Below are 14,240 nucleotides of genomic sequence, written 5' to 3' on the forward strand. Positions count from 1 at the left end.
AAAAAAGAAAAAAAAGTGGAGGGGAAGAAGGGGTAATTAAGAGCACCCCTCAGGAGGCAAGCTTTTGGAAAAGATAACTCTCTGCAACAAGCAAGCAGAAAAGAAGGAAAGAAAGGAAAAGAGACCGTAAGAAAAGAGGGCTGTAAAGAAGCAACTTGCAGACATGAAGACCAGAAGTACAGGAGGGAAGGGACAGAGAGGAGTGAAAAAGGAAAAAAAAAATGCAAGAAAATGCAAGAAAAGAATCAGAAAGTAAGACAAACAGAAGCTAGAGACATTTAGACAGGTAGGAGTCAGGAAAGAAAAGAGATAAGAAGCCGGAGAGTCTTATGCTCAGGATTGTTCCACGCAGCTCCAAGCGAGACTTGTCGGGTGCATCAAAAATGGAAGGAAAAAAGGGAGGGAAGTGAGGAGGGGGGGTGGTCATAGTGACAGCGTCCCCCTGCCGTCTGGCCCTGACAACAGCCAGCAGGGACGGGGAGGCGGTGGGGAAGGAGAGAGGGAAGCATGGAAGGGAAGGGTGGCGGGGGGACACGCTGCAAGGTGGAGGCAGGTGGGGGCAGGGAGCCCCCACATCAGAGGCTGGAAGGAGGCGACAGAGGGAGATTTAACATGGCTAGCCCTGAAGGGTGAGTGGGGGGTGAAGAGGGGGCCAAGTAAACACCCCCTGAAATCTGTCATTCTTGATGGGCAATTAGCTAGTTTATTTATAATAGTTTTGAACTAATAAGGTATATAGAGTCTGTTCATGCCACTTTATTATTCACTGTATTATACTACTGCTGTGAGTTGTTAATTTTGGGACCATAGGCCAGATTTATTTACTCAAGAAATGTTATTAATTTAATGAAGGAATGCATTTGTTTTGGCTGAAAACAAGAACATCGTACTGCAATGAATCTAGGCCAGTGGTTCTAAACTTTTTTAGATTCCAGGCACCCAGTATTAGACCTAAATAATAATTGATTAGACTCATGACACCTCTCAGAAAATGCTAGGTCCTGGCTTTAGCTCATGTCTTGACTATGGAAAAATCATAGGGTAATTCTTCTGTTGAAAAGAACTCAGCAAGGCCACGAAAGGTCAGAATGGGGTTTTTTTGTGACTATAGATTCATATTGGAAATCTTTGGGTTTATTTCATGAATCACGTGTAGAAGTTTATCTACCCAACAGTGCTGAAACTGCACAGCACATCACAACACCCCAGGGTGCTGTGGCACCTTGGTTGAAAATCACTATGCCCAGCAGGGACTGATCCAGCTCTAAGCCCCAGCTGAAGGCAACCAGGGCCCTGGTTAAGTCATCCTCAGGACCTGCAGAATGAGGGCCATTCAGTCCTTATAAGCCCCAGGCCCTAGTTCACCATCTAAGCAACCAAACTACTAAGCTGCACCCTTTGGTTTGCCTGGAACCCTGCTAACCTGCCTGTCTGCCTTGCTCCTGCCTAGTAGGTCCCACCTGAACTTTGCCTAGACAGACCATGTACCTTGTTCCTTCCCTGAACTCCTGCCTGTCTCTTTCTTTAACCTACACTTGTGCCTTGCCTTTGCCTAGTTCCTGCCTGTACCTTGCGTAGCTGGAACTTATACCTCACACCTACCTGGATCTCTATCTAGGATCTGTCTATCTGCTCCTGTTACCATGGCTGCCTGCTCCTAGCCTGGACTGCTACAACCGTACCTTGTTTACTTCTGAGTGTTCCTGTCTCTGGGTCTGCTCCAATACTTTGTAATTACCACACGCTGGAGCATCCTTCCTTGCACATCAACAGGCATCCTAAGATCAAAACAAAATCAAAGAAAATCTTCTCCTCTAAGTATCAGTGTTGGCCACATATTAATATCACAAATACATCTGATCATCAGAAAACCCTGTAGTTTATTGAGGCTCTGGAGGAGGCTGCCTTTGTGAGACACTACAGAAGAAAAGTGGGGAAGCCTCAGTAAATCATCTGTCGCTGTTCACTCTATATTTAGCAAACAGGTCAGTAGAAACTGGGATTGGTTTGAGGGGTACGTACATGAATTGATTTAATTTATCAAGGCCAAATAAACTACTGTTTTAAATCACAAGAAGAACGCCAAAGGAACTGAGGAAAGTAAAGAGTACCATTCAGTAAATCTCAAGATCCTGAATCACTGCTTATTAGTTGGCACTGTGCAAGAAAATTCAATCCACATTTGACACTGAAAACATCAGGTTCAAGTACAATGGAATCAAGGTAGCAGCAGATCCAACTACAAAGAAGTCTGTCTGTTCCATTGAAGACAGCATCAGAAAAAAATCATAATAGATCAAAAGCAACAGATGGAAAGATGGGTAGAACACTATCTCAGACTCTTTTCATGGGAAAGTGATGTCACTGACACAGCTCTTAACTCTATTGACAGTTCTTGAAGAGCTTCATGATATTCCAGCTGTTGAGGATCTAAGTAAGACCATAGACAAGCTGGCCTATGGCAAGGCCCCAGAAAATGACTGCATTGCCCCAGAAGTTACCAAATGATTTCTTAAATTATTTTATGGGAGTGAAAGTAATAATGAGGTACAGCGAAACACTCTCCTGTGCTTCTTTCCCACCTACACAAGCTTCTTACTCACTGCTGGACAGTTGGGACAGTACCATAAAATATGAGATCCCAATATAGTCACTCCTTACAAGAATAAAGCCAGAATACCTGCAACAATTACTGTGGAATTTTATTATTTAGCAGTGTTGGAAAGATCATTGTTCGGGTGGTGCTCAGAAGACTTCCGATCCTTGTTGACCATGTTTACCCTGAGTCACAGTGTGGTTTAAGAGCTAGTAGGTCCATTATTGATAAGATCTTTTCACTATGGCAATTACAACAAAAATGTAGGGAACAAAGGAGAACCCTCTATATGACCTTCATTGACCTGAACAAGGCCTTTGACCTTGTCAGCAACAAAGGCCTTTTCAAATTATTGGAAAGGATTGGCTATGCAGCAAAACTCCTCAGCATAATCCACTCTTTTTATGATGGGATGTGGGGAATGGTCAGCTATGAAAGATCAACATCTGAAGCTTTTGAGATTCAAAGCAGAGGCAGGTAAGGCTGTGCCCTTGCTGTGACTTGGTCAGGATTTTCTTTTCTCTTCTTCTGATATATGCTTTTGGGACCACTACCAAAGGAACTTATCTATATATATGATCAGATTGGAAATTATTCAACCTCATACACTTTAAAGCAGACTTAAGTGCAGAAAGTTTTGATTTGTGATTTGCTGTGTCCTGATGACATGACTCTGATATCCCACACAGAGAGAGTGACCTCCAAAGCCTCAAGTCACTTTGCTCATCAGTTTAGTTTTACAGTCAGCATCAAGAAGACCAATGTTATGGGCTAGAAAATTGATTCACCATCAGCAATCACAATAGGTGAAAACAAATTGGATGTTGCAAGTAAATTTACAAACCTTGGCACCATTGCTTTATCTCAAGCAATGAGTACTGCTTGTCACTTGAAGCTGAACTGAATACCCATATTGGCAAAGCATCAGGTATCATGAGCACGTTGAGCAAACAAGTGTGGAACAACAACAAACTGACTGTTAAGAACAAGTCAAAGTACATCATGCTTGCATCATCAACACTCTTATATAGCAGTGAGCCCTGGATCATGTTCTCTACTCAAGAAAAGTGCCTCAACAGCTTTCACCTACACTGCCAACAATAAAACAGTTGTGTGGCTCCACCACATTAATGATGTTTCAAGGGGGAAATAAAGCATATGAAAGAAGAACTTACATTGACTTCTCTGTATTCCAGAAATTTTCTGGTGGGAAAAGGTTGCCTACGCTGTCTCAGAGCATGCCAACATAATGAGCGTCCATTCTCCTGTCAGTCAGTTTGACTTTGATGTTCTGGTCATAGATGGAGAATGAACAATGGCCATATACCCAAGGATGTCTCATGGGGAAACTCTTTACAGGACTGCATAGGCATCCTTATCTCCATTTCAAATATGTTTGAAAGAGATATATGAAGGCAATGAACATTAAGTCAAATGGCTGGGAGACAAATTCTGAGGATTGAAACACTCAGAAACATTATATTAAGCATGGAATGAAGGCTTTTGAGGATAGAAGAGTCCAACATGCAGAAGAAAAAAGAAACCTACAGAAGAATCCTGCATCACATTCAGGACTGTTAGGTATGAATTTCACATGTGGTACTTGTGGTACTGTTGGTCAAGAATTGGTCTCTACAGCCACACTTGTAGATGTTTAATGAGCTGATGTCTCACTCAGCACAAATCTATTGTCTCACTTACATGCCTAGTAGTATTTATGGAGAAGTTCAAGACTGTATGACCTGAGATGTCTTTTTCCATTCTTGGATCTTACCATACATGCTTTCTTCTCCATTTAATATGGAATTGTTCTGTCAAAATCTGCTCTTTAATTGAGGCTACATAACATTTGCTGATATTTATGGTGTTAGAAAATATATCACTTAATTTATATTCAATTTTATCTTGATGTTCCATTTTAAAAACAAAGAATCCTTGTTGAATTATCTTCATTATTTAGGCTGTTTTCTGTGGGGTCACAATGTAATTCTTTCCTGTGCTTTCCTGTGTAATAGAATACCATAAAAAGAAAGAATTTCAGTGAGTGTTGGGAATTAAAGATAGATGAATTTAGGCTATATGGTAGATGTAACAGTAACTTTTTAATAATGCAAAATTATCAATGTGGGGATTTTATCTAGTCCCACAGTGCTCTATGGGGCATCTTTATCTTTCAGTATCCATGTATTTTTTACTGCTTGTAAACATTTTGGGGGGTGGAGGGAAATCAATTGGAGTCAGTGTTGAAGCTTAGGCACATGTATTTGTGAATCTTTTCAAAACACTGTGGTTGCATCTACACATGATGCTATATTGCTGTTAGCAACATGCTACGGCAATGTAGCATCAATGAGAGAAAAACATGTTGCTTCTGCTGCATTGCCATAGTGACATGCTCCCCAAGTATAGCACATCGCTACAGTGATATAATAGCTAAAAGTAACTGTGTGCCAAATAGATGGTGCAGTACAAGCTGTTACTGTGCCGTCATTTAGTATTTCCAAAAAGGAAGTACTAAATGATGGCACAGTAACAACGATACCACAGGGGCATGTGTAGTTGCCCTGTATAATCTACCTGTCATTCACACAGGAATAGCCACTTAAAAATATATATAGTGAAGTTTGCCAACCAATACTAAGAGTTACTGAAGTTATTTTGTGTTTTAAATATAGTCAGACACTGGTACCATATATAGCTCTGTGCTTGCTTAAGCAATTACTGAATTTTTAATACTGACCAGAGTTTATTTATATGTGGTTACTGTGTGTGTGCATGTGTGTGTGTCTGTGTGTGTAAAATCATGGGATCTTTTCTCAATGAATGTTTAAATTCATTTGTGCTATTCTGTATTCCAAAGTCTCCTTTCCTTATGTTATTTTCTTACGTTTCTTAGACTGTATAAGAATCAAGTTATCTAGGATGATGTTATTCACAACTTTGCAGTCAGTGGATGAATCATGTTCATGTCAGCTATGTCAGTTACCTGTGACTAAACTCTGACATGATGCTGATCAGCATGTATTTTGGCTGCACTACCCCTACCCCAGGGTCATGTTCTGCACCCTCTGAGCTAACTCAGTTCATCACAAATGTTCAAACATAGTAAAGTTCTTCAGGAGAGACAAGCTTCAAGATGTCAGAGGACAGATCCTTGGCTAGGGTGAATCCTCATAGCTTAACTATGAAGTCAATCTGCCCTTAGATCTGCCATTTCTGTAGCAAAATATGTCCCTGTAGATGGAAGGGAGGTACTGCCAGGCACATGTTCACTTCCTGGCCACTAACATACAGAAGGATGAAAAAGAGAAGACACTCTGGGTTGACACTATGGCTAGGGACAGACATTACACATAAACCACCTTAAGTGATCAGAAACTGGTTTAAGCCTGTAACAGAACAGATTATCAGTGCTCATAAACCAGTTTGAAAATAGCTAAAACTGGTTTGAGATAAACCTGGTTGATTGTAGTATCAGACTTAACTGATTTGGATCAAACCAGTTTATGCAATGTCTGTCCCAGACCCCTTCCTGGTTTAATTTAACCAGAGTCCCTCAGTATCCCAGATGCTCTGCAGCCCTGGGCAGGGCTCTCTGCTGTACAGCAGAGCTGGCCCTGCCCCTCTGCTCCCTAGCTGGAGCTCCAGCAAAGACTGCAGGTATAGTGGCATCTCCCTGGCTTCTTTCTGCTCTCCCCTCCTGTCACCACTCTCTGCTCAACCATGGATTCCCCCCTCCCCCTACATAGACACCTCTCAACCTTAGCTAGCATATCACATGCTGGCTACGGTCCATGCTGTGGGAGATGGGAGAAAGGCAGAAAGCACAGTGTTGGCTTAGGGTTTTTTGGAGCTAATCAACAAGGTAAAGCATTGCTGGACCTGGTACTTGCCAAAGGGGATGATCTAGTCAGTGACCTAAGAACTGATGAAAAACTGAGTGTAAGTGACCATGAGCTGATTACATTTACTATATCCATCACAAAGCTGGCAAGACAATCATCAATTCAGAAGTCCTTGACTTTAGGAAAGCTGACTTTGACAAGCTCAGGAAGCTCATTGTTGAGGCCCTAAGGGACAGGAAAAGGAGTCCAAGAGGAAAGGTTGCTCTTCAACGGAGTGATCCTGACAGCACAAGGACTGTCCATCCCATCTCAGAGGAAGGGTAGCAAAAGGGCACAGCAAACCACTTGGCTCAGCAGGGAACTTGAGGACCTTCTTAGCCTAAAAAGAGAGACTTACAAAGGATGGAATGATGGAATAACCACCAAGGAGGATTACTCAGCACTAGTCCGTCGAAGTAGGGAGCAGACCAGGAAAGCCAAGGCTGCAACCAAACTCCATCTGACTTCACATATCAAGGATAATAAAAAGTCCATTTTCAGATATGTAGGGAGTCTTAAAAAAAACAAGGGTAACATTGGACCCCTGAACCAAATGGGACAACTAATAACTGATACCCAGGAAAAAGCCAACCTGCTTAATGGGTATTTTGCATCCGTCTTTCATCAGCCAAAAGGGTCCGCCATGCCTAGCATGACACAGGACAGCCAGGGTGAGGGTGTATTTATACCCAGCATTGATGTAGACCTTGTAAAGGAACACCTTGAGGGGCTGGACATCTTCAAGTCAGCAGTTCCTGACAGATTACACCCAAGAGTACTCAAGAAGATGGCAGGTGTCATAGTCCACCCACTGGCAAAAATATTTGAAAACTCATGGTGCTCAGGTGAAGTACCTGAAAACTGGAAGAAGGCCAATGTGGTAACCACATTCAAGAAAGAGCAGAAAGTAGATCCCAGAAATTACAGGCCAATCAGCTTGACCTCAATCCCCAGTATGATTCTGGAGAAAATTATCAAAGAGACCCTTCTTGATAAGCTGGCTGATGGCAACAACCTGAAGGACAGCCAGCATGGATTTGTCACAGGTAGGTCTTGCCTGACCAATCTCATCTCCCTCTATGACCAGGTGACATATCTTCTGGACAAGGGAGAAGAGATTGACATCATATATCTGGCCTTTAAAAAAGCCTTCGATCTGGTATACCATGATCTCATGGAAAAATTGGCCAACTGTGGCCTCAGCTATACCACATTTCGACGGCTGAGAAATTGGCTCTGAGGTTGGACCCAGAGAGTTGTAGTCATTGGAAGCAAATCATTCTGGCACTCCATGACCAGTGGTGTCCCCCAAGGCTCTGTCCTTGGACCAGTTCTCTTTAACATCTTTATCAACAATGTGGACATTGGTGTCAGAAGTGCACTGGCCAAGTTCACCAATGACACTAAACCTTGGGGCACAGTGTCCACACCTGAGGATAGGCTAGTGACCCAGGCTGACTTGGATAAGCTTAGTAAGTGGGTGGATATAAACCTGATGATGTTCAATACCAAAAAATGCAAGGTACTCCACCTCATGGAAAAAAACCTTGCAGCACGGATATAGGCTCAGCAGTGCTATGCTCACTAGCACCACAGCTGAAAGAGACTTGAGGGGTCATGATTGATCACAAGATGAACATGAGCCACCGATATGGTATGCCAGCTGATAAAGCAAACAAAACTCTGGCTTGCATCCACAGATGCTTCGCAAGCAAATCTCAGGATGGCATCCTCCCACTGTACTCAACCTTGGTGAGGCCACAGCTGGAGTACTGCATCCAATTCTGGGCTCCACAATCCAAGAAGGATGTCAAGAAGCTTGAGAGAGTCCAGAGGAGAGCATGATCAGAGGGCAAGAGAATAGGTCTTATGATGAGAGACTGAGAGCCATGGGACTTTTCAGTCTGGAAAAGCGTAGGCTCAGCGGTAACTTGGTGGATGCCTATAAGTATGTAAGGGGTGTGCATCAGGATCTGGGGGAACATGTGTTCACCAGAGCACCCCAAGGTGTAACAAGGACCAACAGTTATAAATGCCTCCATGACCATTTTAGGTTAGACATGCCTGCAGGGGCTCAGGCCAGAAGCTGGAAGAAAAAACTTCTTCACTGTCTGAGCGCCCAAGGTCTGGACTAGACTCCCTCCAGAAGTGGTGCAGGCACCTACTCTGGACTCATTCAAGAAACATTTGGATACCCATCTTGCATCAATACCAAAACATTGTTCCTTTGACTCTAGCTGACTTTCTGCCCCTGGGACTTGATGATCTTCGAGGTCCATTCCAGCCCTAAAATCTATGAAATCTATGAAGTAGCTAGTAATGTCCCTCTGTTCCTTCCTTGCAAAAAAGTTGTTTAAGAGAAGCTTGAACTAATGAGAGAGGTTTTGGTTTTGTTTGATGGGCTGATAAATACTAATAATTCTCTGTGTAACTCCCTGCTGTGTAACTAAATGCTCTAATATTAACAGAGATTGGGAAGGAACCTCTCCCTAATTGGTCTCCTGCCAGGGCCTGGCCATGCCTCCCTCATCTCAGCAGTGTCAAAGGGAAGGGAAGGCTGCTCTAGTGACCCCCAACTTCTAGCCTGATCCACTGCAGGCATGTTCCTGCATTTCTGGGATATCTGTGCAGTTACAACCCAGTTCAATATAACCTGGTTAGACTAACCTGCAAAGATTGAATCCATTTTAGCTCAGGCTTTTTGAATGTCTGTCCCTAGCCTAAGAGACAGGTTAAAGGGTAAAATTAAGGGGGAAAACAGAGAAATCCATGCAAGAGTCTGAAAGCTACCAGTCACAAACAAGCCATAGGTGGGAACCTTTCAGTAGTAGGTGGCCCAAAACTGAACACAGTACTTCAGGTGTGGCCTTACCAGTGCTAAATAGAGGAAAACAATCACTTTCCTTGATCTTCTGGCAACACTCCTACCAATGGAGCCTAGTTTGCTGTTAGCCTCCTGGGCCACAAGGGCACGCTGTTGGCTCATATTCAGCTTATTCTCCACTGTAACTCCCATGTCCTTTTCTGCAGATCTGCTGCCCAGCCACTCAGCCCTCAGCCTGTATTAATGCATTGGACTGTTCCATCCTAAGTGCAGGACTTTGCACTTGTACTTGTTCAACCTCATGAGATTTCTTTTGGTCCAATCCTCCAATTTGTCTAGGTCACTCTGAATCCTAGCCCAACCCTCCAGCATATCTACTACTCTCCCCAGCTTGGTGTCATCTGAAAACTTGATAAGGGTGCATTCCATCCCACCTTACAAATAATTGATTAAGTTATTGAACAATTGAACAAAACCTTCCTCAGGACTGACCCCTGGTGCACTCCACTTGATACCAGTTGCCAACTAGACATTGCATCATTGATTACTACCCTCTGAGCCTGATGCTCCTACCAGTTTTCTATCCACCTTACAGTCTGGTTATCCAGCCGATACTTCCTTAGTTTGCCCGTGGAATACAGGAGACCATATGCCACATCCATTAGTTCCCCACATCCACAGAGCCGGTCATCTTATCATAGAAGGAAATCAGTTTGGTCAGGCATGACTTGCCCTTAGTGAATCCATGCTGACTCTTCCTAATCACCTTCTCCTCCAAGTGCTTAGAAATGGATTCCTTAAGGACCTCCTCCATCATTTTCCCAGGAACTGAAGTGAAGCTGACTGTTCTGCAGTTCCCCAGATGCTCCTTTTTCCCATTCTTAAATATGGGAACTATGTTTGCCTCTTTTCAATCATCCAGGACCTCTCCCAGTTGCCATGGGTTCTCAAAAATGATGGCCAGTGACTCTGAAATCACATCAGGCAACACCCTCATCACCTTTGGGTGCATCCCATCTGGCCCCATGAACTTGTGTATATCCAGCTTTTCTAAATAGTCCCTAACCTGTTCTTCTCCACTGTTGGCTGCTCCAACTGTGCTGCCTGGTACAGTAATCTGGGAGCTGACCTTGCCTGTGAAGATGGAGGTGAAAAAGACATTGAGTACTTCAGTGTTTTCCATATCCTCTGTCCCTTCCATATCCCTTGCTAACTGCAACTCCAATTGTGCTTTGGCCTTCCTGACTATATCCCTGTATGCCCAAACAATACTCTTATATTCCTTCCTAGTTGGTTGCCCAAGTTTCCACTTCTTATAAGCTTCCTTTTTGTGATTTAGTTTACTGAAGTATTTCCTGATAAGCCAAGCTGGTTTTCTGCCATATTTGATAGTCTTCCTGCACATCAGGATGGTTTGTTCTTGTATTCTCAGTAAGGCTTTGTTAAAGTACAGCCAGCTCTCTTGGACTCCTCTCCCTCTCAAACTGGCATAAAGTCACAACATCTGCATAGCAATCTGATTACAGACATTGACCTGCCCACCAGATGCTTCAGCTTCCTTTTTAATCCTAATGGGAGACTAAGGAAGTAGAGAATACAGTGACCATAAGAACCTCCCATGAGTTAAAATTCAAGACTCCAGTGACTACATAATAGTTGGAGAAATGATTTCTCCAGATAGGAAATGTAAAGCATGAGTTTTTACCTGAAATTGCTACTTACCAACTACTGACATTTCAGGAACACTAGCAGTATAAAATTCTTCCGGAAATGTTGGTTCATTGTCATTAATGTCATGAATTTTTATCACAAACTCAGATTCTGGCTCCACTGGCCTGAGAGTTCTTCTATTAATAGCTTGGGCACGCAGGGTGTAAAAGGCTTTCTCTTCTCTGTCAATTCTTCGAGTGGCATGAATGTCACCTGTTTTCTCGTCAATAATAAATAGAGTACCAGCCCCATCTCCTGATAAAATGTACTTGAGGGACCCGTCTCCCTTGTCTTGGTCAGAATGAAGCTAAAGAAAGGGGAGAGAGAGAGAGAAAGAGAGAGAATTTACTTTTAAAAAAGGGGTCAGATTTAATAAAATGCACACAAACAAAATGAAAAAAATGTTATGCTGCTTGCAACTAACAAGGCTTTCACTGACAAAGCAAAGTCATTTTCAATTTATTTTGCCTTGACATGCTGCTAGAGTCATTGTGTTGTGTTAAAGCATTCATTTCCCCCTTACTTAACATAGAGAATCTTTTAGCTTGACTGCTGTGGTAGATTTTAGTTTTCTAGCAACACCTGTTCTCTGCTGTGAAACATTTGTGCCACAACTCTTAAGGAAGAATTTTATGTTAATGTTGACCTTTTCTTTCCTTGAAGAGAACCTATTAAAAATTCACAACCTGCTGTGTTAGTTGTAAATTCACTAAGCAGATAAAGGACATGGCAGGATACATGACAATTAAGGAAAATAGAACAACTGGTGCTGTGTTGTACAATTTTAAAAATATATATTTCGTATTATGTATTTTTCTGCTAAATTGGAGAGTGTTTCATTGTGTGTAATTATTACTTTCACTCCCATCAAATAATTTATATGGCTTCAAAGAAAGAAAAAGATTTATTAAGCAATCAGAAATGACTCTTATCCCATTATCTAGCTATTATAATACATATCTTTCTCTACTAATGACTTCTACCATAGGAACTTCCCTAATATTTTGTAACACTGTATTGTTCTGTCCTGAAAGGAAACTGGCTCAGCCAATGAGAGTGTTACATAACATAGATTTCCTACCAACCCAGTTATAAAGTTATCTGCAATCTCATTCTTTCCATGTGTCTGATTTGCAGCATTTGATAATCCAATTTGTTTTCACCTCGAAATATAAAATTGTAATATATTTAAAAAAATGGCAGATATGTCACCTCTGATAACAGCTCTGGTTTTATTAATAAGGCAGTCCTAAAATAGTTCTGATTTTGTGCATGCAGTTTTAAGGAAGCCAGTGGTTAGAAAGACATTTTATGGCATGCAGACATTTAACTAACCCATGGCACCATATAGAAAAAACACCAATAAATAATTAGATTTACATAATCAGGTGTTTAGGCCTATACATACTATAAATTCTACCTGCAAGGATTTGAATCTAGAAGATAGGGAGTGTAAATGATGAATGGCACGCCGTTAAGTTGTAAATCATTTTATGAGCATGTGTAGATCCCCAACTACCTAATTTTCTCATCTAATAGTAATGAACCTTCAAAATAACAACAGAAAGAGCATTTAGTAGATACAAAAAGAAAAATACTTGCTATAAAGTATGTTCATAAGAATGCTACACAGAACACAGGCACCAATCCTACTACCTGTTGCATACAACTCAAGCACTCTACCAGTTGAGCTAGCTCCCCTACAGATGCAAAAAGACAAATACTTGCTCCAAAATATGTTCATAAATATTTGAAAAAAGTGCTAAGGGAAAATGAATGACAAGGGTATTTTTTGGGGGGAAGGGTTATAAGTTTTTATCACATCCCAACATTAGAATAGTCCAACAAGTTTGGAACAGGAAAGAAAACTAGAACATTTTAGTCTCCACCCTTATTTTCTAATCACAAATAGAGTAACAATAAAGAAGCATTGAACCAATATTGCAACTAGGGCAAGGCAAATAGTGCACCAGGCCCATCTACTGGCTTGGAGGGGGTGCCAGCAGCATTCTACGGTGGTCCATACTCTTGCTTTCAGGTGCTTAGCATTGCCCTCTCAGCCTGCCCCTCCCCCCCATGCACTCACTAGCTTTCAACACCTCTTCCCTCTGCCCCACCCTCTCCCCATTCTTTGCTCTCCAGCACTCAATGGCATCTGTGCCCAGGGCACCAAAATTACTAATTATGCTTCTGCTTTAATCAATTACATTAATATCATATTCAATCACATAAGCTGGAACAACAAAACAACAATAAAAACCTCCATGCTTTAGGATATAAACTGATGGCAGACGTGCTTACATTCGGTATAAATATCTACTGGATGGTATGCAGTGTTGCAGCTTCTCTGGAATAATATGCTGCTTTTACATTGCTTTCTAAAGTACTTAGCTTAGATTAAACTAACATTAAACGTAGAATACTAAACTGGAGAAACCACTGTGGAAGTGTTGCTGTTGTTTTAATGTAATCATACCTGTATTTTTGCATAAAAATCCAATGATTACAATTAAGTGGAAGGACAAGCTAACGTCACAGGGTAAATTCCTCTCACTGCAGTTCATTCTCTGAAACAATCTCATTAACTCACAATAGGTGCTTACAGACATCCTTGTTCATGCTCCAATTAGCACACTCCAGTGTCACCTCATCATCACATATATTAACCCCCCCCCACATTCAAAATGGCCACGGGGTGCTTTATCTAAATCTCATTGAATGAGCTTTATATAAATTGTCCCACAATCATTTTGAAATACGTAAGTGCTTGATACACATGACAGTGAACTGTTTTAATTACAGTTGCTCTCCAGGAACCACTGAAATTAAATGCCCCCTTTCCCCACCCACAAGTAAGTGCATAGGGAGCCATTGTGACTAACCTAGAGTGAAGACATTCATGCAGAAAGTAGGACTAATGCTACTGTTACAAACAGAAAAAAAATTAATTATGTTGATTTTTTCAATAAGTTTTCTAATTTTCTATTTTAATAGTAACTACACATAGAAGCCAAGTTTTTCCCCTACTGACTTGCTCTATTCAGTTCCTTTGCCTCTTAACCTAGAAAGTTTGACCCACCCACAGATTCATCCTCTTTTACCTCCTCTTGCTTTCTAATTATTTTCTCCCTCTTTGTTTTATGGTAAAGAATGGAAAGTAAACTTCATGGACAGTTCCTTTGCTGGTTTACTTCTTGTTTGATGGAGGGAGATAAATCATCCCTGG

At 41.6% G+C, this 14,240-nt stretch overlaps 1 protein-coding gene across 5 annotated transcripts in view; it reads right to left on the bottom strand.

Moving 5' to 3' along the window:
• The window catches only part of CDH10 (cadherin 10), a 210,516-nt gene that overhangs the window by 78,385 nt on the left and 117,891 nt on the right, over nt 1–14,240 (bottom strand). For all 5 annotated transcript variants that reach the window (XM_019541968.1, XM_019541993.1, XM_019541984.1 and 2 more), the window contains exon 3: nt 11,027–11,321. In XM_019541968.1, the coding sequence (XP_019397513.1) occupies nt 11,027–11,321 (295 nt within the window). The remainder of the gene's footprint in view (nt 1–11,026; nt 11,322–14,240) is intronic.

Source organism: Crocodylus porosus, unplaced genomic scaffold, assembly GCF_001723895.1.
Source record: "Crocodylus porosus isolate Cpor-Errol unplaced genomic scaffold, CroPor_comp1, whole genome shotgun sequence".
NCBI lineage: Eukaryota > Metazoa > Chordata > Crocodylia > Crocodylidae > Crocodylus > Crocodylus porosus.